Genomic DNA, 27,073 nt, shown 5'->3' on the forward strand with positions numbered 1-27,073 from the left:
TCTCAGCTGCGATTACACGGATTTTTACGAGCCATTGCGACATAGAGGAATCGCCGCGGGACATAGACGTCTTAGCCTTCGTGAGGCCTGCATAGCAAACTAAAAATTAAACCCGACAAAGATAATCCCAGATGTCGTTCCAACCGCCAGCGTGCTGCGCTAAGGCGTGCGCAGCTCTGGTGCTCTCCCAGATGCCATCACTGCGGTGATCTGGAAGATCTAGATCACGTTCTTCTTCAGTGCCCACACTACCAATCTTCCCGAACCACACTTTCCGAGTTTCTCAGCTGGACTCAGGTCCCTTCTCCTTGTCAAAATGGCTTGGTCCATGGCCGCACCCAGTCTACCAACGCTCTGCCCTCAAAGCTCTTAACTGAGCTTTTCGGACAGCGTAGGACATCGGTCCTCACTGTGAGGTGATTCGTTACTCTATCACACCACCACCATCACCAATGTGGTAGGGTATCAACCCTGGCGATGAAACTCCCAATCATGAGAGAGAGAGAGAGAGTGAAGCTCTTTTATTGGCATCACATACGGAATTCCGGCTTTTCATCAACGATGGAACTTCATCATTTACATAAGGAATGACCTTGAGGGATCGGACGCTTTTCGAGTGTAACTGATCCGCACTCTAATTGGTAGCAGAAATATACTGCAAACAGTAACTGAGGATTACACGTCAATGAACTCATGATCTACAAGTTGCAACCCAACAAATCGTGCCCAAAAATAGATAAATAAAACCAGTATATATATGTATGCAAGACGCGAACGAGAAAACACATGAAAATTTGTAAGTAACAACGTGATTTATTCCGTAACAAGAGAACACACAAGTGCGTTCTCTCGCGTTCAAGGTCGCTCTATTCGTCACAACTTCCGTGCACGTGTCTAGGTCAGCTCAAGTATTCCCCACATGCGCGTCGTCTCGAGGTGCCCCTGAAGTTGGTCGACGGAGGTGGCCTTTCATAGCCCTTTCAGTCTTTTTTATTTTTCTTCTTCTTCTTTCGTTCCCATCTCGGATGCAGTATGAGTCATAATAACGAAAATATGAGAGGAAAATAAGTTTGCGTTCTTGTTGTCCTGCCTAGACTAGGGTTTTTCGTGCCGGAGCAAGTCTTGCCTGAATGACTTCAGTGTTTGGCATTAGAAACACCTGACGTTGCTGACAGTGACACGGCACGGCAGCGAAACATGTGGCAATAAAATTCAACTACACATAATAGACTGCGAATTTAGCAAAAACAAAATGTGGCGACTCCAAGCGTACCAAAGCGAGCCCGACCAGTGTTTCTTCGCCTCGCGTCCAAGCTCTCGCTTTCAAACGCATTGGATCGCACAGATACGTGACGTGCAGTGTAACCCTGAACTGCGATCAAACCGACCGCGATGCATAACCGACTTGGCTGCTATGCAAAAAAGAGTGTCTGGCAAATTATAGGTCTTATCACGTCACTTCTTTATCCTTGGGGACTGGAAAACACGCGTTCTCGGAAAGAAACCCTACGCAAGGCTCGCTCAGCGATTACTAGTTGTCGAATGCGCGGCAGGGGAATTTCTTTAAGATGTGTAAGGTTGGTAAGCATACGACGTAGCAAGGCATTCTTTAAGCAAGGTATTACCTGCTCGAGACCACATTCAGCTGACTGTCGTAAAGAAGTGCGCCGTGGCATCTAGAGCGGCAACCATGTCATCTTTGGTGCTCAACAGGATACTTCCCAATGCCTCCAAGTGGTTCGATGTAAACGTAACATCTATCGCGGTGACTTCAGTTGTTCTCCTGGTGCTTCTGTGCGCGAAAACCGCGTTCCAACATTTAAGGGCATACTGGTATCTACGAAAAGTGCCGCGACCATTGGGTCAATGGTCCTTCAAGACGCTCTACCAAATGTGGAAGGCGACGTCCAAAATAGAGGGCGACCTCACGGATTCTGCGAGTAAGTAGCTTGCTTTTAGAATCTCTTCAGATGAATGTACACTGCAAGCTCTCATGATTTCTGGTCTGGTTTCGCTTTCCGTTTGTAGAATCGTTCATCTATTTCAAAGCAATGTGTCAGCGTGCCATGAGTGAAGACATGGCTGTGATCTATTTCGGTACCACCCCTATTCTTCTGGGCTGGTCACCTGAAACAGCAGAGGTGAGAAAACCATTACCTTGCAGTGGTAGGTTCGCTTTCGCACTTGAACATGTGCCTGCGTCAACGGACTAAGATTCCGGTTCTTCATTCAGATGGGTTACTGGATAATGCGTCCTATTACTATTTCACAAAACGTTCGAAAACTGGTCGAATTCTCATCGAGAGAGCGAGACAGGACAGGACAGACGAACGCGCGAATCGTGGATTTTTTATTTTTTTTTATTTATTCCGGGTTAGCGCCCTCCTGTTTTGCTGGAAACGGGAAGCGTACGCCATTTTTGTGACAATTATGAACTGCATGTATACGTGTTACAAAAAAAAAAAAGGAAAGCGGTACGCCTCCCGTTTTCAACAAACCACTGAGGGAGAGAACGGTGTCATTCGGGATGGTGGTTGGTTAGGAGCGTGCTATGCGGTGAAGTTGATTTTTAAAAGAGTGTGCTGGAGGCGGGTTTTGCCCAACGACCCGTCTAGCTCTTTGCACTCCACGACGGACTCACGAACCCTCTACGCATCTCCACCCTTCATCCCTAATCAGTTTTTAATTAATATTGTAAAGCCGTGACGACGTCCACTTCTGCGTGGCTTCCCTTCAGACGGCGCAGTCGAGGGCGGGGTTCGAACCCATCAACTCCTAGTCTTCAGCACGACCTTGGAGCTGCGACCAACGTGCCGATGCTTCTGTCCACTCGGCCATTCCGCTGTTTTGATTTGTTTCGGTGTCGCGCGTATGTGTCTTTAATACATTTACGGCCATAATTGTGGATTTGCTGACAAAACGAACGCAAGGAAAACTGCTGAAGAAATACCGCGAAAATGTTCGCCTTGAATAGTTTAGAACGTAAATTCCTTAGATAGTGATGTTTTCGTCCCGCTATGCCAGCTTCTGCTTACACAGTCACTTCACACTAACTTCCTGCTTTATTTCATTCTATAGGGAATATTGTCGAAACTCGATAACCAGAACAAGCCCTTTCTGTACAACTTCATGAAGCCTTGGAACGGAGATGGCGTGCTAACAATGTTAGTTTCCTGCGGTTTCACTGTGGAAATATACACACAAACCAAACTTTGTCTTTGTTACTTCAGGCACACCACCCTGTGGAGGGCACGAAGAAAGGCGTTCACGCCCGCTTTCCATTTCAAGATACTCGATGACTACAACCCGGTCATGAATCGACGCTCTGCAGAGCTGGTGCAGAAACTTGCGGGCTACGGTGATGAATTCGTCGACCTCCTTCCAGTCATGCGAAAAGCGGGATTCGGGATATATTTCGGTAAGCGACGTTGACGAGGCCTGTCTTCTTGCTCAAGGCGGAAGTGACAGGCTCTGCCTCGTCGTCTGTGCCGTTGACGTGAGCCTACCATTTTACAGAAACTGCCATCGGCTTGAACGTAAACGAAGAGGAGGATATGAAGCGCCATGACCTTCTCAAAGGAATGGAAGTGTAAGTATATCACGGAGTACTAGCAGCAGTATATTGAACTGTGGTGAATGCATGCAGGGAGGTAGGAGAATACGACTACTTTAAAGCATGATTACAAGAAAAGGAACGCTAATTAATGATGATGACAAGACACTAAGTGTGCAGTGAAGGCAGAAGAATAGAGGTTTGAATATAAAATCACGAGGGCAACGGTAGAGTGAACGATATTGGTTTTTTCGGCAATGTACATTCGTGCACTCCGAGAGAGGAAAAACAACGGAATCACGGGGAGTAACTTTCCACTTTTACTCCCTCGTAACGCCCCCTGTCAGTCAGTTCCTCTCTTTTGCTTCCTGCATTTTTTTTTTCGGTAACTACCTCACTGCAAATAGTAGCGTAATCTTCCTGTGCAAATTTAAATTTCGTGATAAGTGACGTCACGCTCCTTCTAGTATAGAGACGTTTGAGTTATAAGCGCGTGCACTACAGTGTGGCCATTCTATCATGTTGGTCATGTATTTTTTGTATATGTATGTATCTATTTAATGTATATGTATGTATTCATTTATTATGTATATAGGTATGTATTATTGATTTTGCACTTAAGTAGTGTATCGCGCAAAATGGCTACTCTGTGGAACTCCCACAATAGGAGGGTGTAAATTTTACACCCAAAGGGGTGTTCTTAGGGACAAGCCACTTACTCGTCTGAAGGAGTTCACCTCTGAGGACAACACTATCTCTTTCAGCATGTGCTCGTTAGTGTGACACAAAAATATTTGCGATCGCAGAACTATATATATTATTGAGATCGCTCGTAAATTTAATTACTTCTTCCATGTCTTCGCTCTCTACACGTGACCAGTGTAGTGTACTCAAACGTGCTCAGGTTGTGCGCATCGCCGGAAAACAACGGTATACAAACAACAACAACAACAGAGCAGCACAACAACAACAACAAATAAACAACTCAACGTCGTATACATATTGAGCTATACTCCCACTTCGTTACTGCACATCGCTACTTTTCTGCTTTCAGCATCGGAATCGGGATCGCACAACGGCTGTTAAATCTGCTCATGTGGTCGGATGCGACGTACAAACTTCACAAGTGCTCGAGAGCTTTTTATCACTACGCCAACAAGATTCGAAGCTACAATGCAGGCGTAAGTACACTTTCCCACGTGCCACGTAAAACTGCCAATATGGCTGCCTTTTTCTTTTACACCGACTTCAACGAGTGCGAAACTTGTGCCTCTTACTTAGGTTATGCGCAAGAAACTAGCCGAGTATGAGTCATCAGGAGGAGAGAACAACAAGACCAACAGCTTTATAGATATCCTGCTCAGGATGTTTAAAGAAGGCAACCTGCAAGAAGTGGACGTTATTGATGAAATCGTTGCTTCTTATGTTGGGGTACGAATCTTATTTACACTACATTGGTACTCGTGCGCTGGACCAATATGAATAGGGCATGTATGACATTACCCTGAGCTGTGACATTAGCAATGCCATTACCACGGCCTGGACCATGGCCCATATCCGGCGCACCAACGCTTTCCCCAAAAAGGACGAATAACGCTTTTGGACAGCGTAGGACTTTAGTCCTGACTGTACGCATGGGCTATCAATCAAGCTATACCGCGAGCAATGGGGTACGGTATCGCCTCTGTCGATGAAACGCACCTCGCATCATGACCAAAACGAAGTTGTTGTTATACCCTAAGACTCACTGAATCTTCGCCCCCGACCACTTTGAGCACGTCCGGTCCCTCTGCACCGCAGACTCAGGGTAATGTCAAAGGCGCCTGACCTATACGACAGCTATCTTGAGCTTTATCCCTATGTTTTGTACATTCATCGGGCGTCACAACACTGGTGTTCACGATCCTCTCTCTGCAGGGATACGAAGCGACATCGCTATCCATGACATACGCGTTGCATCTCCTGGGTTCACATCCCGAGGTGCAAAGAAAGGTCCACGAAGAACTAGATTCCGTCTTTGGGGACGATAGGGAACGTCCAGTTACAAAGGAAGACGCGAAAGAACTGAGGTATTTGGAGTGCGTTATCAAGGTAAATAAACAGGCAGCGGACCTCCCTAGCACGCTGATGATAACATTGGTTTGCATGTACAGGAAGCTATGAGACTCTTCCCGCCATTGCCATCGTTCGCCAGGGATTTTCGAGCGGATACCAACATCGGTGAGCATCGCGGACGGCCGCGGAATTTGTAGACTGTCCTCTTTCATAAAGTAAAGTAAAGTAAAGTAAAGTAAAGTAAAGTAAAGTAAAGTAAAGTAAAGTAAAGTAAAGTAAAGTAAAGTAAAGTAAAGTAAAGTAAAGTAAAGTAAAGTAAAGTAAAGTAAAGTAAAGTAAAGTAAAGTGTGGTACAGGTTTATTCATGTCAACTTCCAAAAGGACAACATAGTATACTACAGGTAGCATGCTTACGGCAATACTTCGCAGGTGGCCACACCATTCCCAAGGGTACAGTCGGCCTGGTCCTGCTTTACTTCCTGCACCGCAATCCAAAGGTGTACGAAAGGCCAACCGAATTCATCCCTGAACGGTTCCTAGACGCAAGTATCAAGTACCACCCGTTCTCGTTCCTTCCCTTCGCGGGAGGACAGAGGAACTGCATTGGTAAAGAACGCGCCCTACATCTTATAGCGGAAAACATTACACGAACTACATTGCGACTTCACTTACAGGGCAAGCCTACGCGAGGGCCGAAGAGAGGATAGTGCTCGCCCAAATCCTTCGTAACTTTCATGTTTTCACCGAAGTGCCAACTGAAGACATCAGACTCGACATGGAATTAATGCTTCGGCCATTGGATAAGCTTCTTGTCAAGTTTATTCCTCGTGACGTACCAACATAGCTGTCTTAAATTTTTTCACCCAAGTGTTCCGCATCGAGTATATTCGCAGCGAGTGATACGGGCAACAAGCAGGAGAAAGACTGGAATGGACAAGCTCGTGTTCTCCATACTGCAAAAAAGCCTGAGTTTGGGCACACATTCTCCCATCTGCTCCGTGCTTGTTTCACCCAGTATGAATCGTCATCAAATACCTCGCCTTTCCTTGCACTTCAGTGGTGCCATTGATGATCTGCGATTGTACAGGGTGCCTTTTCTTCATTTTTTTTCATTCTTTGCATATTTTTTTATAAAAAAAGCTATGAGAGCAGCATGGATGCCGCTTTTGCAGTTGAGTTATGCGGCCAGGCGGAGATCCTCTCTGAGGTGGTATGTAACTACACGACGACGAATTACCTAAAACTCATTTATTAAGTCTTCAATCGGGGGATTTCGGGCAAAAGCGAGATGGCAGAATGGAGGAGGCAATTCTCGTCGAAAGCCATCTTATTTTTTTAAAAATTCCTGAAACGTGCACGTGCGTTGAAATATCCATAGCCGAATTTTGGTAAGCAGATGAACCGAAACCGAGACGTCGCCGATGAGGTGCGCAGGGAGGGCATCGCCCATTCCAAGTCAGAGGGCCGCGCGTGCTTTGGAGCGATGGTGATAATTGGAGTAGATGCTGATTGGCTGTCTCAAAGACCAATGGCTTTGCGGCTCAGATAATCCACCGACGACGGAGGTCAGCGCTTCTGACGCGCGCAGTTTTCGTTTCGGCTCATTTGCATAGAGAAATTCCGCGATGCGTCTTTCACTGCACGCGCTCGCTTCAATGATGTTTAAAAGGTGGAATGGCTTTCAAGGGTGATTACCTCCCAATCTGCTTTCTCGCTTTTGTCAGAAATCCCCTAATTAATGAATTTTTGGTACTTGGTACATGCTTTGTCGGTAATACTTTCTTACTTGGTGTACATACTTCCTTCGAGAGGATGTCCGACTGTCCGTGTAACCCAACTGCAAAAACGATATCTATGCTGCTCACGTAGCTTTTTTACAAAGGAAAAAAATCTATCCGATGTATATATGTATTTATTGCCATGTATATATGTATTTATGACACGCATACAATTGAACATACATGTGTGCAATAAGGGGATATAAGACGACTTATTCCCTTTTCAATGTTTCCTGCTGCGACGACATCTAAATATCAGTAGATACTTGCTAATGAAAATTTAGGACCGTATAGCACTTTATTGACCTGCTACAGGAGGGCAAAAAAGCGGGAGTGGGAAATAATGGCAATGTTTTGTATTATAATGCTATAGTACTTATGAGTATGTGTCCTTTCCCAACGCGCAATAGGACAGTGTACCGCCTCGGCGGCGGTGAATCGCCCACCCCATCATCATCCCATGTATGTGTGTGTGAGTGTGTGTGTGTGTTGAGTATTTGTATTACGAATTATGATACTGATTATCTGAACGTATTTGTATCTGTATTATAACGCAGAATGTCGAGGCATAACTTCTATTATAGTACTCTTGAAGGTGCACTACTTTCCCACAATAGTCCGTCCTACCTACAGAGTGCCACTCAGTCGTGCACTTTATCAATAAATTTTCGTGTCCCACAAACCTATAGACACAAACAAGGCCCTGCCCCATTCCCCTGGCCCAAATTATCTCAAAGGGAGTCACTTCAGGGCCAGAAGTTACTAGAGGCTTTCCCGCATTTCTTCTAGTTCAGCATCCCTAAGGACGAGTCGTCCCATTTACAAGGCTTTTATCGTCTGAAAGAGTGCGTCCGGTCCAGACCGCTTGCACCATAGACGGCCCACTTTTTTATCGCAGGGCCGACTTAACGAAACCAAGACTCTACCACGCTGAGAGCGAGGTGTTCACTGTGATCGAAATTGATCAGCGCTATTTCATCAGATCAGCGAGGCTGTTCACATTTGCCAGCCTCCTTCTGAGACTGGCATGCAGTAGCGAACTACCCCCTTTGAGAACATGTTATAATGTAAATACCTGAAATAAAACGTGATTGGAGAATGACTCTCTCTCTAAGTAATGCACAAATTGTATATATTTCTGCTTTTTCCGTTCTTGAGGACCACCCTAAGTTATGTATCAATTATCAATGTCAATCAATTATAAAAAAAAAAGAATAACGGATAAGTCACACTCACGAACTTTGTTCCTTTTCCACAGCGAGTCCCTCACCCAAAACGATGCTAACAGGACATCTTTCATTGGCGTTATTCGATGAGTACAGATCACGAGAAAAGTTTACGGGACACGGCAGCGAGGTAATATATCGTCATCGGAGAGATACCCTTGAAGCAAACAGGAGCGGATACACTTACAGACAGGTGACTGAGTATTCAATGAGCCTCTCAGTAAGTGTGCATCTCTCGTTCGCCGCTAGGGTGTCGCTCCGATCGAGAAATACGTCGCCCCAAGTGTTACCAAATGTTTACTAGAAGTTTTCTCGGTTTGGGGTTTGTCCGACTTGTCCCCTTATTGCCAATAAGGGGGCCACTAAGGGAATCCAATAAGCTATTGGATACAGAGTTTCAATTATGTACGGAAAGTCCTGCACATGTCAACTCAAACTAATAAATATGTGATTAGTGGCGATGCCAGTAGTTTGTTCCTGGTACGAAATATATTGCAGTGTACGCGACAAAAACTGTACAGCACTCTCTCACTTTGTAGTACCAGTGACACACAAATATTAGAAAGACGAAACTATGTATAAAGTTGTCAATCATTTACGATTAGCCCTTTTCTGAGGCAAGAACACATGCGTCTCATTTCAAAATGGCAATGCGTGCCCGAAGCATGCATTCCAGTTGCACTATACACGAAGTTGCATTCCAGTTGCACTTAGTGTGAAGTCAAACCTAAATATGTAGTTTCTTGTAGATATCCAGTAATTCGCAAACGACTACTAAATGATTCTGAGCTGACCCCCAATTTCTTAATTAATCTATTTATTTACTTGGCTGCGGCGTGTTTCGCAACGAACAAAATGAGCTCCCGCGAAAGAACGGCGCGCGCCGGTGACCCGGGGTGCGCGCGTGGGACTCAGTTCCGCACCCCTTTCAAAAATCCTCCACTCTCGTAGAGAGCGTATCGGAGAATGAGGGAAAGTCGTGACGTAGAGTATTCCCCTGGCACGTGACCCGTGACGTAGACTGGCGCGTGAGCTGAGAAGAGAGAAACAAAGAAGAAAGGCACGGGGACTTCTCGACGTCACGCGAAGATATTGTCGGCCGTCCGCGGTTGCTTTCTCTGACTGTTTTTGTAAACCTGATTGCGCAGTATAATACACCGCACAGGAAAAATATTTTGCATGGTGACTCATGGTGGATAGCTTTACAGATGAGACAGGGTTTGGAGCCACGCTAAATGTCACCTCATCGCTCATTTAAAGGGGCTGTAACGTGTAATGAAACCGCAGTGTTTTTGTGTATCACCATGTGGAATTCGCACTGTGATGACTGACACGAAGCTTATAAGCTCTCACTTCATACTTTTCATATTAGTGATTTTTTGTTAATGTGGACATTTTGCTGGTCACAGCGGCCGTAGACGTCCGCTAAGAAAAGCAGGTAATGCCGCCCGGCACTGCTTACCCGGATACCTATACAGGATCGCTGGATTGTCCACTTTTCGACCCATGTATGCGTTTAGTACGCTGTTCTGCTTGGGTATGCTCAGCACATGGGGAATTGTGCTGTTGCGGTACCGTTTGTAGTGGTCATAACATCGCGGGCACTTGACGCAAGCATAACAAAAGCGCAACACCGTAGAGTGGCGAACAGCGCAGAACAAGAAAGTGGTCATACTTGCGTTCGACTGTAATCCGCCATATGCAACACCAATCGTGATTGCCCATATGTTTCGGCTGTAGCTCTTTACTAGCAACGTGTATCCTTACGACTATATCAACTTTGCTACAGCATATACAATCAAGCGCGAGTCTTTAATTCCAAAATCATAAAAATAAAGCATTGTTGCTGTTCTGTAGTGTAGAGTCGCTTGCTCAAACATTGCTGAATTTACTCTGTTACTGATCTTTTTTTTTTCGTGTTAGCGCCGCGAAGCAACCGTGGCTATGAGCGCAGTACAGACGTGGACAGATGGGGAAAGGACAGTAGGAAAGAGCGGGGTGTCTACCACTAATCACAGATGATGATGATGATGATGGCGATGGGACCAACACAATACTGTGCTGCTCAGAATATTTGAATCCGATGATCCGAAAAAATCCGAAAATTTGAATGAACATGATTATGCAATTACACAACTAACTGCCCAAATTACACTTTGCTTTTCACTAACACTATATAACAACGTAAATGTTCTACGTGCAAACTATCGTTACAAGTATGTACAAGGTGCTTGAGAAGGCTAAAGTAATCAGCCGCATCGCACTATAGTTAACGAAATGCAGTGCAAAAAGGAAAAAGACTTCCACGTACAACAACAGGGTCTCGAGCTTTCATTGTCTCGTCGAGTGGAAGAGAATGTCTATTGTTTACAAAACGCTTCCACATTCCGTTCCCGTGAACCGAGGAGTATATATCGCGGGCAGCCTTCTGGGTTCATTACTTGCAGGACGTGTTCCGTTATATGCACTACAGTCGCTCTGAATCGCTAATGTCGTCAACAAATTACTTTCCGTGTCCCTTTCAAAATGACCTCCACGCATACTCTGGCTCGCAGACAAAACCTTGCATGTTGTTTTCTAAATGCTCCTAAATCTCTATTTAGGTTCTCTGCGCTCATTTGCAAAACGTGTGACGCCAGCAGGAATGAAGGTGATACATTTCTTCTAGTGTCTTGCATTAAGGGGTCTGCCAACTGAAATTTCGTGACGCAGTAATTCCCAGCGAAACCACTGACATCCTTGGGATGTTCGCATAATATTGCGATTTCAAGCTATGCACGAAAGTTCCATGGAACATTGTAAGGCCCAACAGATTTGGTACATCCTAAATACGTCCAAAAGGTATCCAAACGCGGATATTCTGGAGCATGACGGTCCTTACCGGACGGATCTTGCTTCAAGTCCTCGCTAACTTATTCAGTTAATTTATTGTTTACTCAATCTGACCACACTATACAAGTCCCTATCAAAGCTCAGGTAGGAGTGGGTCGTCATAACAGAAGAGAAGTATTCAAACATCAAGCATGAAAGAGATTATGGCAAACGTCCATGAATCACGGCAAGGAACTGCATAAGTCAAGCTCCGCTGAATGTCGACGGTGGAAGCCTTCTTTTCCAGTCGCGTATGATTCGTGCAAAGATTGAGTATTTGAAAGAATGTACGCGCAAGTCTGGATTTTCCAGTTGGATGGAAACTTCTTGTTGGCCGTAACTTGGACAACTCTATGTAAGTCTCGAAGTTTATCCGGTATACTTTCCGTTCACGGTATGGTACAGATATTTCTGTCGTTCAAGCTTAAACCTGCTCTGAAAAACGTACGTATATGTTTCCTTTTTGCTGAAGCGTCGTCATAGAGCTTGGAGTAAATAAATAAATAGTCGTTATATATATATATATATAGTATAGTGGTGGAAGGAAAAAGACGCGGACGAGAGATTTTAGGGAACTAGTTTATTTAATAGGGAGATTTTAAATAAACTAGTGCTCATAACTTCCCTAAAATATGTTGTCCGCGTCTTTTTCGTTCCACAACCGTAAAACATTGTGGCCGTTTGATTTTTCATTTTCCTCGATCTATATATAGTATATATGTACCTCACGGCCTGGCTTTGAATCTTGGTTAACTTGTGTGAGTTGGTTTCGTTGTAGTGAACCCAGCAGACGAAGCGTGCATAATCTAGCACTGGCCTGATAAGAGATTTGTACGGAATCAATTTTGTATCGCATTTTGTTTCGCCGCAGATCCCAATATACTATGTGACATGTAACCACAATTTGACGCGTAACGGCAATTTTGAGAAACAGTATGTGGAGCTGCCCTGATTTCACGAGTGGAATAGTGAAATACACGTACACGCAAAATCACTTCCTCAATTTTCACTTTGCATGCGCTGCTAGGATCCTTGAATTTCTTCGGGGTGTGTGCAGACGGTCAACGAATACTAGATCACAGTCATGTGAGCAAAATTATTCCACGCTATAAATTATACACTGTACACGGCTGTTCCTTATGCGTTTCAGTGGCTTGAATTATTGGGGGGGGGGAATATGTTTATTGAGAAAAAAAAAAAACAAGGAAAGGTTAGTCAGGCAAAGGCCGACTTGCTATTCCTTTCGTAAAGAGGAACGGAAAAGGAAAGGGGACGAAAAGATAGGAAGAAATCGAAAAACGAATTATTGGCATTCACAATGAACTAATGGGGTGACAACGCAATTGCAAGAGGGTGGAACTAAAGCGAGATGTGTTTTGACATCTATGCCAGTAGCCGTAAAATGACATGGCGATGCATTACAACATGATCGGTTTACATTCCGGGGTTTGGGGATGGTGATGGTGATGTGAAAAAGAAAAAAAAAAGATGGAGTGGGGGATAAAATTATTCTACACTGTCAGAATTGAGACCCAAAGTTTCGCAGTCGCCAACAAGATACTTGTGGAACAAAATAAACGTTAGCAAAAATGCCATTAAGCCATTACTAACCTGATACCCCAGACAGACGAGCACGGCAAATGCCCCATTTCCCGTAGCGTTCACCGTGCATTGAAATGGCATTTATCGTGCCCGTCTGGCAGGGGTATAAAGCCCTTGTCTTCAATATGCCTAGAAATATGTTGTATGTGAATTAAACATCGCCGAAATAACGCGTGCTATAGTAAAGCGAGACACGGCTCCTAATGCAAGCCAATTTGCCCCACAGCAGCACTACTTAGTTATCCCGTCTTTCCAGACAAATCCTATATATGCACGACTGTCGTCATGCAACTATCCTCATGCCATTTTTCAAGTCTTCTTGTTTTTTCTCTTTTCGTTTGTGTTTTGTGTGTTTTCTCTTCATTTTCTTTCCTTTTTTTTTTGTTCTGATTCACCTATGCAAACCAATTTGCCATTGACGACGCACAGCAGCATGGCTCAATTATCCTGTCTATGCAGACAAATCCTATATGCACGAAAGTGTCGTCATGTCGTTTTTCCAGTCTTTTTCTGTTTGTTCCGCTTGTTAAGTTTCAAAGCGGTACAGACTGGATTATTATATTGACTAAGCACATGCGTCTACATATATACGCTTAATGAGCTGCTATCTTTAGCGCAAGACTATTCCAGACACCGGGAATGCGAAATGATGGAAGAGAGGATTTTCCCCCGAACTCTTTGCACTCGTCCTAGAACAACCGCACGTACATCAATTCGCCCTTTAGAGTTCCGGAGCGTTGATAAATTCGGTACATTTTTTCCTCGACGTCGACGGATTGGGATAATCTGCTGGATCTCGTGTCCTGCTGCAAGTTCCATGACCTCTGTCAGGTTATTCCGTGTTCTGTCTTACATATTGCATTGCACGTAAAACGGAAACCGGGAGGCGCTGAATATCAGAGCTAATGAACGTATTCACTCCATTGCTTCCAAAACGTTGATAATATGCTATAAAAGCGTTCGCAGATCACATTACGGTGACATCGGAGAAGACGAACAACCACAGGAACATGGCAGTGATAGCGACGAGTAGAATGTTAGGCATTGCCTCAATTCCGTGGACGACGACACTGGCCAGTATCTGCACGGTTGTGTTGACGGGAATGCTGCTGATAAACATCAAGTCGATCCTGCGATGGTGCAGGATATATTGGTATCTGCGCAATGTGCCACGGCCTTTCAAGCAATGGTCTTTCTTCACGGTACTGGACATGTGGAACTCAATGTCCAAGATGGACGGTGATCTTTCGTACACGGCAAGTAGGTTCACGTTCCTGTATTATGCTTATTTGAACCATGGTTACTGAGCTGTGTGCACTGAGAAAAGAAACTATTTTGTTGCAGAGGCTTTCAAATATTTCAAAATGATGTTCGAAAACGCAATGCACGAAGACGTCAGTGTCATGTACTTCGGAACAACACCTATGTTGATGGGATATTCTCCCGATGCTGTTGAGGTACTGTGATGATAATGATGTTTGAAGTTTTTGTGGCATGCGACTAATAGAGGGGGTTGTTAAAAGAAGAGCTTCAGGACGAGAGCCGCCGGTATTTCGAACGGAGTCTGTCTGAAATAACAGTGTTCGAAATATAGAAATGTTCAGTCTCTGATCGAAATATCGGCGGCTCTCTATGAGGGGCTCTTCCCCCAACATTTCGTTACCGGTTCTCTGGATAATCCTTCGTTCGCTACTAACCATGGAGGGGGTACTGTGAGACATGAAAAAAAAAAAATTACACAAAAACATATGGCGTATCTGTAACTGTAGCCGTGTGCGACGTAAACTCTTTCAATTGATCCCACAAGTCCGACGATGGAAATACGTGAAAACATTTTATCATCTGCTTAACATCTCGCTTCAACGGTACCTTTTGATAATATGAGGGACGCATTTTATAGGCAGGTAATTTTACCGAGAATGTTTCACGCCATTACTTTCATGTTCTTACTAAATATAAACACACACTAAAACAGAAACTATCCGTGGAACTCGTCGTGTCGTGTTTTGCAACTTCTCCGAACCTTTTACGTTAATCGATAAACTTTCTCAAAAGGAAGAGTCGTAGGATTCGCTCGTGTAATAGAAATTTTAGCTGCAGTCTGCTGCCAGATTTCGTTACAGACACCTTAACCACCCGAAGTGAACTCCACCTATATGAGGACAAACACAACACATAGAGACTGTAGCATTCGTCACCGGTAATCTGTAGGGTCCCGTTTCAACCCTTTGGTTTTCTTTCCTTTCTTTCGTTTTTTTCCCCCTTTATCCGTTTTCTTCCTTCCTTTTGGTTTTCTTTCCTTTTTGTTCGTTTTCTTTCGTTTTTCTTTTTTCGTTTTCTTTCCTGTCTTTCGGTTTTCTTTTTACGAAAGGAATAGCAAGTCGGTCTATGCCTGACTGACCTTTCCTCGTTTTTTCTTTTTTCAATAAACATATCCCCCCTCCCCCTTGGTGCTGGCACTCATTGGCTTTTTCTTGAATCGCTTGCTGAAGATTTCTTTCTATATTTCGTTTCTCAGTTCACCAGTAAATCAAAAGCGTATACGAAGAGGGGAGTCAAGTCCTGTAGATCACATAAACAAAATATAGAAACCGACACTGAAGATTTTTGTTTAAGTTTAATTTGTACAAGCTTTCGCGTGGAGGTCCACGCTTCCTCAGGTACCTTCCTCAGGTACCTGAGGAAGCGTGGACCTCCACGCGAAAGCTTGTACAAATTAAACTTAAACAAAAATCTTCAGTGTCGGTTTCTATTTTCAGTAAATCAAACAAAGAAACAAGAACTTTGTTTGGTGGTCTTCGAAAAGATAACTGTGGCTATACGCCGGTCGCTAACAATTTTATGCTTCATCAATGAGACAATCACTAATGTGCTCTATTTGTCGTCACGAACCACTCCCTCTCCTCGCACTATAGGGCATCCTGTCGAAGAACGAGAACCAGAACAAGCCCTTCCTTTATCAGTTTATGGCACCCTGGAACGGCGATGGAATTCTCACGTTGTAAGCACATTTTTGTTCGAATGCCCATTGTTCCACGAGTTTATCGGTTGTACCCCTTAATATATATCCCAAAACAATTTTGACCAGGGAGACAAGTTTGTGGAGGATTCGACGAAAAGCTTTCACTCCCGCGTTCCACTTCAAAATTTTGGATGAGTACGTTCCCGTGATGAACCGAAGGGCCAACGCTCTGGCACACAAACTGAGGCTTCAGGAGGACTACGTCGACGTGCTGCCCGTCGTACGCACAGCTGGGTTAGGGATATTCTACGGTAAATAAGGAACTTCTATATAAGAAAGTCACATCGTAATGAGAGCGACCAAATTGCTTTCAACAGCCCTGCAGTCGGGGCTACTGTTACTAAACAATAACATGCGTAACAGAAGCGTAGAACGGGTTGAGACACTTTCATATATGTGGTTCACTACATCATGAACGCATTGCATTGCACCCCAGAATACAGAGCAAAAAAAGAATGATCCTTTTACGTGTCGTATTAGCGAGACATAAGCCCTCGAACGCACTCCCGAAGAAAGCGCATGCCTCAGAGCTGCGTCAATTCCCATTGGCAGCTGCAAGCACGTGACTTCTCGTGCGCTGCCTCACTGGCGGCAGTGAGGGCTGTGATGTGACTGACGTCAGAGCAGCATGAGTTTCGGTATCGGCGGTTCCCATTTTCTCCGTTTAACTTCTGCGCTGTGAAACTTTCAACGCACGTTCAGGTTTTCTTACGTTTACTTCATATAATCTAGGATGACAAGTCGCAACCCCCTTTAATCTCCTTCATCCTTTCTTACCTTCCTTCCGTTTGTTTTCATTTGGGAATAGCAAGCCTACATCATGGCGGATGCTGATAGGTCTTTGGCCTCGGACGTCCGCCCACAGCACATGAGGACGATGATGATTTAGCGTTTAATAGGCGCGGAAGGATACGACGCAGCAAACACAAGCAGCGCAAGTTAATTTCACGCTTGTCCAAAAGAGGAAATGTCTCAGTATCGTATCTAGAACACCAGAAAAATAAATTCAGTCAACATATACCAAACTACAAATACAACACTCATGTTTCGAACCCTAATTTCGAGAGCCGTGCTGCTCCATTTAGGAAGGGAATGGGAATATAAAATGACATAAAATAAGCAATATAACACGCCTCCATTCGCAGCAATGAAGCAGAGTAAACTGCTTTCATGAACCGATATCCCGTTTCTCAGCTTTACTTCAGTTCCCTTCGTCGCTCCGTACACAGTAATGTCCTTCGCGTTTGATTCAGGTTTCGCGAAAAATAGGCTAATGTGGCTGTCGTGTCGCCTTCGCGATTGCCGCAGTTGGATCCACGTTGGTGGGCAACGTCATATCTCGCGCAAAGGAGACGATCGCCTGTATAGTTGGATGAGTTAACCCTTGAGTCGATTTGAGTCTCGTGTAAGACTCTTGTCGACCAGCTTCCTCCTGTGATTCTTGCTAGAAGCGTCTGGTCATAACCCTGCTTGTCTTCTGTTTGGGGTCCTGCGTTGTTCGTTGGCCGGGGTTCTTCGCATCTTGCACCAGCTTTGAAAAGAAACTGGTGCAGTATCACTCAAACAGCGAGAGCTGTCTTCGCGCCGAGATGCATGTCCGGCATGTTGCTCGAAGGTAGTGTGTCCTTGATGTCATAGCGGTGCATGCGTGTCGATGAAATAACGGAAAAGCACAGCCAGCGGCGGGACTCGATCCCATCACCTCACCGTCTTATCGTGTCCTTGTAGTCACCTCAGACGAGCGGATGCTATGTCCATCATGCCGTCGTAACCCTCTCTTTACTTGCAATTTCTTTTATAGATTTGGTTTTGCCTGTAGGTGAGAGGGGTAAGCCGTCACCAGATGATCGATCATTTCGTCTTGACTGCAGTGTTTGTTCGCGTCTTGGATCGTCTGACACGCATGCGCGGTGCTACTGCTGTCCGGTCACTGCTGGGCCGGGGCTGCTGCTGTTCGGTCACTTTTTTTTAGTGGCGTATAGACGTGGACAGATGGAGAGAGGGCAGCAGGAAGGAGTGGAGGACAGCGGGTTAGTGTGCGTCCTGGGCAAACTTCAGGGGGAACTTTGCCGACATTCACCTGGAACGTCTTCGGAAAACCCAGGGAAAACCTCAGACAGCACAGCCTGTGCCAGGATTCGAAACCGTGTCACCTCCCAGTCTCGGCGTGGATTGTTCAGTCACTGCTGCGCCGGTGCTGATTCTGTGGAGTGCTGTGCTGTCCCAGTGTTTTTATGGTTCATGGGACGTCCTCTTTTCATGACACCCTGTCCCTGAGATGACAGTATTATCAACAGATGGATTACTGCCACGATTGTGCTGGTTCCTTCCAGTCGACCTTCTTCCTCCAGCTTGACCTGCTATGGGCTGTCCGTCCACCCTGCAGCCTTCTCACATACGAAGGGTAATTTTATGTCCACGATTATGTCCTTCATGCGGGGTTGACCTGTGTCCACAATTACTATACTGCGTACACCAATGACTCTGTTGATACCCCTCCCCAAAGTAGCCTAAATACACTGCTTCCACTGTTCCCGATCCTCACGTACCTTTCTGATTATGTACTTTGGAATATAATTCGACAATCTCCACTGCCGTTAGTGCAAGATATGCCGGGGCGTCTTGCACGAGGTATCAGATAGATACGAGCAGGTAGTGTCGTATATATTTCCATTCATTACGAGTGGTGGGTCCGAGCTTACTGTCGGACAGCTGCTGTTGTATTATTTTTTATTGTATCTTCTCGTTATTTGATCGAAAAGACTAACATTCCCGGGAACGGAATATCTCCAAGAAATTGACCATATTAAGAGGTGATATGTATCCAGTGCCTTGCACCAGAACTGCAAAGGTGCAGTTACACGCACGCGTTGTAGAAAAACTCTGGCAAACGCTAACGACAACAAGACAGAGACAACAGAAGATAATGGGCCTGCTACCTTCTTATGTTTTTCGGTGAGCGAGACGTTTTCTTGTAAATAAAGCCGGGATCATTACAGCTGAGATATGTGACGACAAATATTTGATCCCCTTGTACAGTACCGAAAAAGTGTGGTGGATGTGACTGTAACCAGAACGAAATGTGGAAGACGCTCGTTAGGTAACGATAATTCGATGTTGATTATGATCATGATGTACATTTCTACTTTTTTTTTATGTGTGTTTGCGCAAGAGCATAATGCTCGCCAAGCTAGGGAAGACGTCTGAGTGAATTACTTTAATATTACAACGATGAAACAACGATCGCTTGCGCCATTATTTCACTGCAAATCATGCGGTGTTCATTACATTGATGGGGTCTGCATACCACGCCAAGGGAGCGTCCTAAATACCTCTGGCGGGGAATTTCGATATCGACCATGCGGTGGGAGCAGCACAGCTGCTACTGGTGGGCGTCACCGTGCAGACTTGTACGTAACGCGTTTCAAGTAATTGCCTTACGAGTTATCAATTACTTTTCTGACTAGTAATCGACCAGTGTTGCGAGCAAGTATTTTTTCAGGTAATCTGATTACAATTCTGCGTAATCGATTGCAGTATAATCGATTTCTTTTCGACTAAGCTTATTTTATAGACATAACCAACCACAGACGCCATCATTGTCTTTCCTATCTGCTTTACTTTCCACTATGATAAGTGGAGGTCATTGTAATAGCATTCCGCACATGCATTTTTGAGCGCCTGGGGACAAGTTAATCTCTTCCTACCGCAACATGCTGTATGTACAGTCGGTCAAAGCTTCGGACATAGCGAGTCCCAGGAATTTCGAAGTTATAATGTAGCGCGATCGAACGCTTATATTGTGAAGACTTCAAGGGTCAACGCCTTGGAAGGAGATGCACAGAGCACAGGGTTGCTCAGAACGCTCAGTCCGTAGTTACGGTTGTCCTTCTTGCCGTGTCTACTAGCTCTCGAGATTTATCGCCGTGGCTTCAGCTTTTCGGAAATGTTTATGGTAATGGAGATGATAAGACGAAAACAATGTGTTGTTTAAATGCATAACGTGTTTACATAAACAAAACCTCCTGTCCTGTTCAAAGACAACGGACTCTGACCTCATAAAAGCGGGCTAAGATATGTGTAATTTTCACGAACTTTAATTAGCCATATGACTTTATTAGCCATATATTATTATCGAAAGTAACGGACAAAGGAACGCGTTACTTGTTTAGCCGTTACTTGATTGCAATTTTAGTCGAATAATTCGTAAAAAACAAAACAAAAACTTTTGTCACCAGAGTGATAGTAACGGTAATCAATTACCATAGTCTGTAGTCACGTGACAGGTCAGATGCGTTCACAAGTTGTGGAAAAGAAGCTTATGGCAGAAAGCAAAGCCCATCAGCCTTGTGATTCTGTGACCGTGTGTGTGACTTTTCAGTTTTAGTTTTGTGTTCTTCCTTTCCTTTTCTTCTTTGTCTTCCCCCTTGCTTTTTTTCCCTTCCCCCTTTTCTCCGTGTTGCTTCTCCTTTGATTTCCTCCCCATTTTTCTTTCTTTTTTTTTTAAATAGCAAGCCGACCTTCTTCTGGCTGACCTTTCCTTTCTCTTAGTAAACATATGCCCCCTCCCCCCCCCCCTCCCCATCAGAATATTTGCCGTTCACATTCGGATAAGCAACAAATTTGATTCTCCTAGATGTTTCGGACGGACTGTGTTAGCGGAATCTTCTTTCTTCATTTTTTTTCCGCTAGGGATTTCTCATTGCCGCTTTTAGATTTACACAAGTCTCTCACACAAGTACACAAGACTCTCACTTTTATTTTTTTCCCTTCACTTCTTAGAGACAGCCTTGAACGTCAAAGTTGACGAAGAAAAAGAAGTGGAGCAACATTTTCTTCTCGGAGCAATGGAAGAGTGAGTCTATGAGCGAGAATGAGTTTATCCGCAGTAGTGAGTAGCAAGGTCTGCCGCAGCATTCCATTCCTCACTTAGATACTCGTTGTCTGTAAACAAGATATTCGTCCCTGCTACGTCCGTTCAAGCTGCACATACGGCTCGCATTAGTAAACAGTTGGAATATTCTTCCCCACCCGAAAATTATGTCGCAACGTCGTCTTAATTTTTTTTTTTTTTTTTCAGGATTGGTGCGAAGATCGTATCACGAATGCTGAACCCTCTTCTCTGGTACGATTTCCTCTACAACCTCACGAATGATGCCAAGCAATTTTACCACTACGCAAGGCACCTGCGCGAGTACAACACCGAGGTAAGCCGTATCACCTGGCCAATATGGAGCGTGAAAAGTTTTCTGAACGTTTAGGTTATGTGCAGGAAGATCGAAGAGTACAACGCCGGAGGCAAGGAAGAAAACAAGGACAGTAATAGGTTCATCGACATCATGATGAGGATGCTGAAGGAAGATCACAGTCTCCGCGATGTTGATGTGGTTGATGAGCTCGTGGCAGCGTTCATAGGGGTACACTTCTAGCACCTGATCTTGTTATCATATTTCGTCCTAAAGGAAATGTAATTTAGTGTTGCTCGAAAGGTTCTGCTTGAATAAGCGCGGGAAAAAATGTCGTTACATTACTGGTACTCAATCAATTATCGATATTGTTAAATCATCAATAACATCAATTTGAAAAATATCGATACAAAAATCGATGTTTTTCTATGGGGGGGGGGGGCATGCCGCATTGGAGGCACTGCCCGATCCTGCTGCAGTAACATGGAGGGAAGGTTAGCTCTCATTTGCCAAAAATCGTCACCTACGAACGGAGGGCCGACCACATACTATACGCTTCGGCCAAGCTGACTGACGTCACGCTACCAGCCAGCTGATTGGTTCTCCCACACGCGTCATGTAGTGACGTCAATCTCGCTCTCTCACTTACGGGATGTCAGAAGAAGTGCGAGGAGCACAGAGCGTCGCGCCGATCAAACACGTCTCTCCCTCGCGCGCGCTACAGTTACTGTTACAATGACTGTGCAAAAACTCGTGGTATTTGTCGCACAAACCGCGCCGCAGCTCAAAATGTGCACTTTTATAAAGTGGCTGTGCACTGCTGCTCTTAGTGTTCCGAAACTGTAGCACAACGTACTTCACACCGAGAAGAGTAACTGCATGCAACCATATTTTATGTCCACAAATGTATGCAGGGATTCGAAACGACTGCGATATCGACTTCATTCGTCCTGCACCTGCTTGGGTCACATCCTGAAGCTCAACGGAAGGTACACGAAGAACTCGACGCTGTTTTCGGGGATGGTCCCGACGGCAGCGTATCTCACGAGGACATCAAACAACTCAAGTACATGGATTGCGTGGTCAAAGTGAGATGCACCTCGTATTCCCTTTGTACTACCTCAGTGGCTCTTACTGGTTGACTGTAAATTCGCTGTCTCCCTGCGCCTTGCGGCTTGATCTACCTCCAAAAACGTTGGTCTACCTGTTCGGCCCTATGCACTCACTCGTACCTTCAGTACGTTGTGCTGTCTAGGCCAGATATGATAAATAAAGAGACCCAAAGATGCAATCGTCCATGGTCAAGAAAAACACCGGTATCAAAAATGCACGATCGGGACACGAGCGGAACGGCACAGGTATAACGATGGTCCACGAGAGAGGATCGGCGTGCAAGTAGGTCAGTTATCTGCGCAGCTCTCCAGTTCCCTCTCTCCACTATTTGCCATGGAGCGACCCCATTGGTTCTTCTCCCAAATAATGGAGTAGTAGCTCAAGGTTAGGCGCACGCGGTTGCTTCTGTTAGACCCAAGCGGAGTACCACGCAGGTCTATATGAATGTCTCCTTATTGCTCTCTTGTGATTGGACGGACACTTCGTCACGTGATTTGCCCCAAGCTTTACCCTCTCCCCAGTGCAGGCACAAACTATCACAGCGCATTATACCACGGCGTGACTTCTCCGCCCCCGGATATTTTTGACAACTTTACAAGTTACAGTAAAATTACAGGCACGTGCAAAGTTAAAGGCACAGTAAATTTTGTACCCCTCTCAGCGTGTGAAACAGGTGTGTTTGGATGTTTCTAAACAAGCACCTTTTTTATTACGAAGGCTTAACTGAAAGGTGTAATAAGAGTATTAAAAGTAGTGCGTGCAAAGTACCTATCTGACACGATATTTTAAACGTAATGCACCCATCTGAAACAGTATTTTAAATAAACTACACCCCCCTGAAATGATGTTTCTTAAAATGACTTTATAAACCTTATCGTGGAACATGCGGCATATTTTCAAACTCGCACTACAAGGGCGCGTGACACAAGACCTGAAAGCTGCAAAAAAAAATCCTGTGTACTTGTGTTCCTCAACATCACTTTCTTTAGATTATTATCGCACTTAAAAGTACACAAAGCCGCCATCCCCTGCACGTGACATAACCATCTTTTCCGACGACAAGTATCGCCTCCCAGCATGGTACACACTACAAGCGACCCATTCAATGAAATTGCCGTCCCATCATCAACGACCTTCTGGGTCCGTCATTACGCTGCCGCTTACCGCGAAATTAGTGCCGCGTGAAAGCAGGAATCTATTCATCACGTTTATGGCGCTGTGGAGAGAAAGTCTCATTCCGCAGCATATACGGCCTTCCACGCGTGCATGCGCACGATAACAGCCATATTTCAACCATACGACGTACGATCACGTTTGCGTTTTTCTTGCTCTTTCCGCAGGAGGCGCTGCGTCTGTACCCGCCGCTGCCCATTATAGCGCGGGAATTTCAGACAGACACGCAAATAGGTGAGGAAACTTTCGTTTTGACGCTTTAATAGGCAACTTCGTTTTCGCAACAGTACGAAAGCGGAACGGTAAGCACGAACAGAGAGACGTTAGCATCGGTACGAGCAACGATTCGGGGAAATAGAGTAGTCAGTCACCACACTCATGTGGACAGCGTCATGACTGCAGCCGGGATGAAGACGAGATGATCTTAGAACAGAACTTCACCTGCATAACACGCTCCAATTATGTTAATTGTCACAAAAAGGCGTACGCCGCCTGCTTTACACAAATCTGGAGTCATAGCGGCACCATTATATGCAATGGTGAGCCTTCAGCGCGTTGTGTGGTGAAGTTGTGTTTTGAGAGTTATGAATGCCATTTCGAACTACATAGTCATCTGTTTCCTCTCCAATTTTCCTTCTCTCTCTCTCTTTCGCTACCCAGAAGAAAATCCACCGAAATGAGTGAATTGATGATGATTTTCACACTTTGAGTGTAGTATATTTCAGAACGCAGCGGATAGATTGTTTAATGTGTCTACATGGATAGCTATGCGCAACGTTTCCCTGGCGCACGCCAGTTACGTTTCTAAAAGGAACACCCCATCTCATCGTCATCATCTATTGTTGTTGTTCTAAAAGGAAATGATACCAAGTGACTCTTCTGTGCATTTAGGGAAATACACGATCCCGAGTGGCACAGTTGGCCTCGTTATGATATACTTCCTGCATAGGAATCCGAATGTTTACGAATCTCCCGACGACTTTATTCCGGAGCGCTTCTTGGACAACAAAGATAGGCACCCATATGCCTTCGTTCCTTTTGCCGGAGGACTCCGGAATTGCATAGGTAAGACGATTCCATAATGCATTACGCACTTTAATATGGCCTTTATACCGTTTGATACAGTTTAGGTAAGGTTTTTTCTTCTTTGGGTTACATTTCTCGTTTATAGCTTATACGGACGTGAAGCGCGGCTTTTTCCAAGGGTTCTACTATACGAAGCGTTATGCGACTCTGTCGATTGTTCGCATGTAGCACGCAATTTCAACAGTTATTGAAGTCAGCGCGGTAGCTTTTGAAAATAGGTTTTAAATGTTGTTGGCTCGCACTGGCCAAACGCAGTTGAAAATCCTGTAGTCAAGGTATATTTTCATCGTTTCATATCAATTACCGTGCCAATCCCATGCGCATCGATAAATCAAAATGTGCAATTTGCAGAATTCGGTATAGGGTGTCATTTTATAACTGATGTTGCATGGTCGTGCCTTGAGCAGTCGATTCGGCGATTGTACGTGACATGACGTGGGAGGAAAATCACAGTTTTTGAAAATGGATAGTCCGTACGACCTGTACAACAATACGTACTGGATTCCTAGGTTTCTTATCATAAAGTTTAAAGAGCATTAAAGTCATAATTTGCATGCGTGTTTTATGTTCTTCTGGCACATGTGGCACAGAGATATATTTTTTTCCTGAATAGGCTTGCCGAACCTGTTGCTGCAGTAATTTGCCATGTTGGAGTCATGTTGTACGTTGCATACTTCTACCACTAATGCAGCGTTCACTCTTGTGCTATATCGCTTCAGGTCAGAAGTACGCCAAAACTGAGGAGAAAATACTGCTCACACACCTACTAAGACAATTCAAGGTGGAGTCTGAGACGCCGACGAAAAGCCTTACCATCGACATGCAATTGATGCTGAAAACGACGGAACAGCTTCGTGTCAAATTCATTCCGCGCAAAAGCCAGTAACATGCGACGGTGCCCAGCAAGAACCAAAGGACTCATCTATGTTATTTGCACACAAAGAAGGATATCTACCAATATCTATTCAAGCAGCACGATGCGTTGAAACTTCGGGGGCGTGCGGTTGGCTGACTGGTGCCCTGCCAGTGAGACCCTACGTTTCCCACTGCGACAGGACCTCAGTAGGAAACGAAGCGATGTAACGGCACAGCCAATGCCATACTTAAAGGTAACGCGCGAGCGCAGCGGCCTGCACAGACGGAAGCCCCGCGGAGCGTTGTAGGTTGCACCGCCGTATTCTCGGTCAGGCCTGAGCCCACTGCATTACCAAGGCTACTCAGAGGGCCCCTCGAAGCTTGAGGGATCCGTAAGGCATCAAGGAGCCCTACCATGGGCTTGGCAATGCATTGGGCACGCGCTCGCTGCGCGTGCAGGAAGCGCTGCCAAAGCTATTGAAGCGGCCCAGGGCCCTCTCAGGCCTGACCGAGAATACCGCTCCAGACTACTCAGTTCGAGGCATAGGTCCAGGACAGGGTTGATACATAGATCGTTGCGCGACAGCGGCTCGGCATGCTCGGTTGGGCGGTTAGCGCCCCCTACAATTCTCTGCTTTGACCTCGAGCTCATCACCGGATGTGCTGCATGCACGCTGCGACTTTAGTTTCAAACCTTAAAGGCTTGCGCTGCGTCAAGGCCATACCCTCACGGGTTACTGTACATTTTAAGGGTGGTTGTACTAACTCCAGTATTACCATCGCTCATCATTTGCCAGAAATGCACAACACAAGCCAAAAAAAGAAAGAACAACCTTCAACTGTGCCATCGTACGTGTTCGCCCTTTCAATACGCTGTCCCGCTTTTGCGAAGGAACTGCATAAATTACTGTTTCCTTCTAAGGCACAACTGTATGGCCGCACATTATAAAGACCTCACGTGAATGTAAACCTCACAACGAGGATTTTGGTCAAATAGTAGGTGACGGCAAGAGCATTGGTACTGCATTAATGAAACAGTTCGTTTTCTTTTACTTCTTCTTTTTTTCAACGTTACACTGCTGATTCATCATTTCGCATGTTTTGGCACCCGTCATTCCTGTGTCCCCAAGCTACGTACATTAAATGGGACAGTGAAGCCTCCAAAACCTGGAAAATAAATGATTTCTAATGCTATGTCGATGCCTCTGTTCTTGCTTTTGACTCCGACGCGTTATTTCGACAACGGATTAGACATCTCCAGATATTTCTTTACTACTGCCATCATCATCATTGTCGTGACCATCTAGACGAGAGCAGGACGGCATGAGGTAATGCCGCTTTTGTCGCTCAACGGATACCTTGAAGAGTTCAGAAATGGTTTGGGTATTTGTGATGGAATTCTGCTTGTGCCGCTGCTGCCATGTCGCGCTCTTCGTAGTTGCCAAGGTGCTGTTCCCAATACTGTTATCTGTGGCCGGAGCATAACTCTTGCCATTCATGTTGACGGCCTGACGTTGTCCCACCATGTGAAGAAGCTCACTACCAAGGCAAAC

The 27,073-nt window shown here is 45.1% G+C and overlaps 2 protein-coding genes across 2 annotated transcripts; both read left to right on the plus strand.

The window, feature by feature from the left end:
• The first annotated feature begins 1,493 nt into the window (after window positions 1–1,493).
• LOC135368797 (cytochrome P450 4c3-like) lies at window positions 1,494–9,073 on the plus strand. Its single transcript, XM_064602311.1, has 11 exons — window positions 1,494–1,940; window positions 2,029–2,141; window positions 3,079–3,164; window positions 3,231–3,418; window positions 3,517–3,589; window positions 4,608–4,734; window positions 4,835–4,984; window positions 5,471–5,644; window positions 5,707–5,773; window positions 6,038–6,214; window positions 6,283–9,073. Exons 1-11 carry the CDS (start codon window positions 1,691–1,693, stop codon window positions 6,450–6,452), a joined length of 1,575 nt encoding a protein of 524 aa, XP_064458381.1. The 5' UTR covers window positions 1,494–1,690; the 3' UTR covers window positions 6,453–9,073.
• A 4,696-nt stretch (window positions 9,074–13,769) lies between these two features.
• On the plus strand, window positions 13,770–26,681 carry LOC135368800 (cytochrome P450 4c3-like). The gene is made up of 11 exons (XM_064602313.1): window positions 13,770–14,345; window positions 14,430–14,542; window positions 16,001–16,086; window positions 16,174–16,358; window positions 20,890–20,962; window positions 21,188–21,314; window positions 21,369–21,524; window positions 22,208–22,381; window positions 23,747–23,813; window positions 24,471–24,644; window positions 25,385–26,681. The coding sequence occupies exons 1-11, from the start codon at window positions 14,096–14,098 to the stop codon at window positions 25,549–25,551; spliced, it is 1,572 nt and encodes a 523-aa protein (XP_064458383.1). The 5' UTR covers window positions 13,770–14,095; the 3' UTR covers window positions 25,552–26,681.
• The last annotated feature ends 392 nt before the right edge of the window (window positions 26,682–27,073 follow it).

The sequence above is a fragment of the Ornithodoros turicata genome, chromosome 9, assembly GCF_037126465.1.
Source record: "Ornithodoros turicata isolate Travis chromosome 9, ASM3712646v1, whole genome shotgun sequence".
Classification (NCBI taxonomy): Eukaryota; Metazoa; Arthropoda; class Arachnida; order Ixodida; family Argasidae; genus Ornithodoros; species Ornithodoros turicata.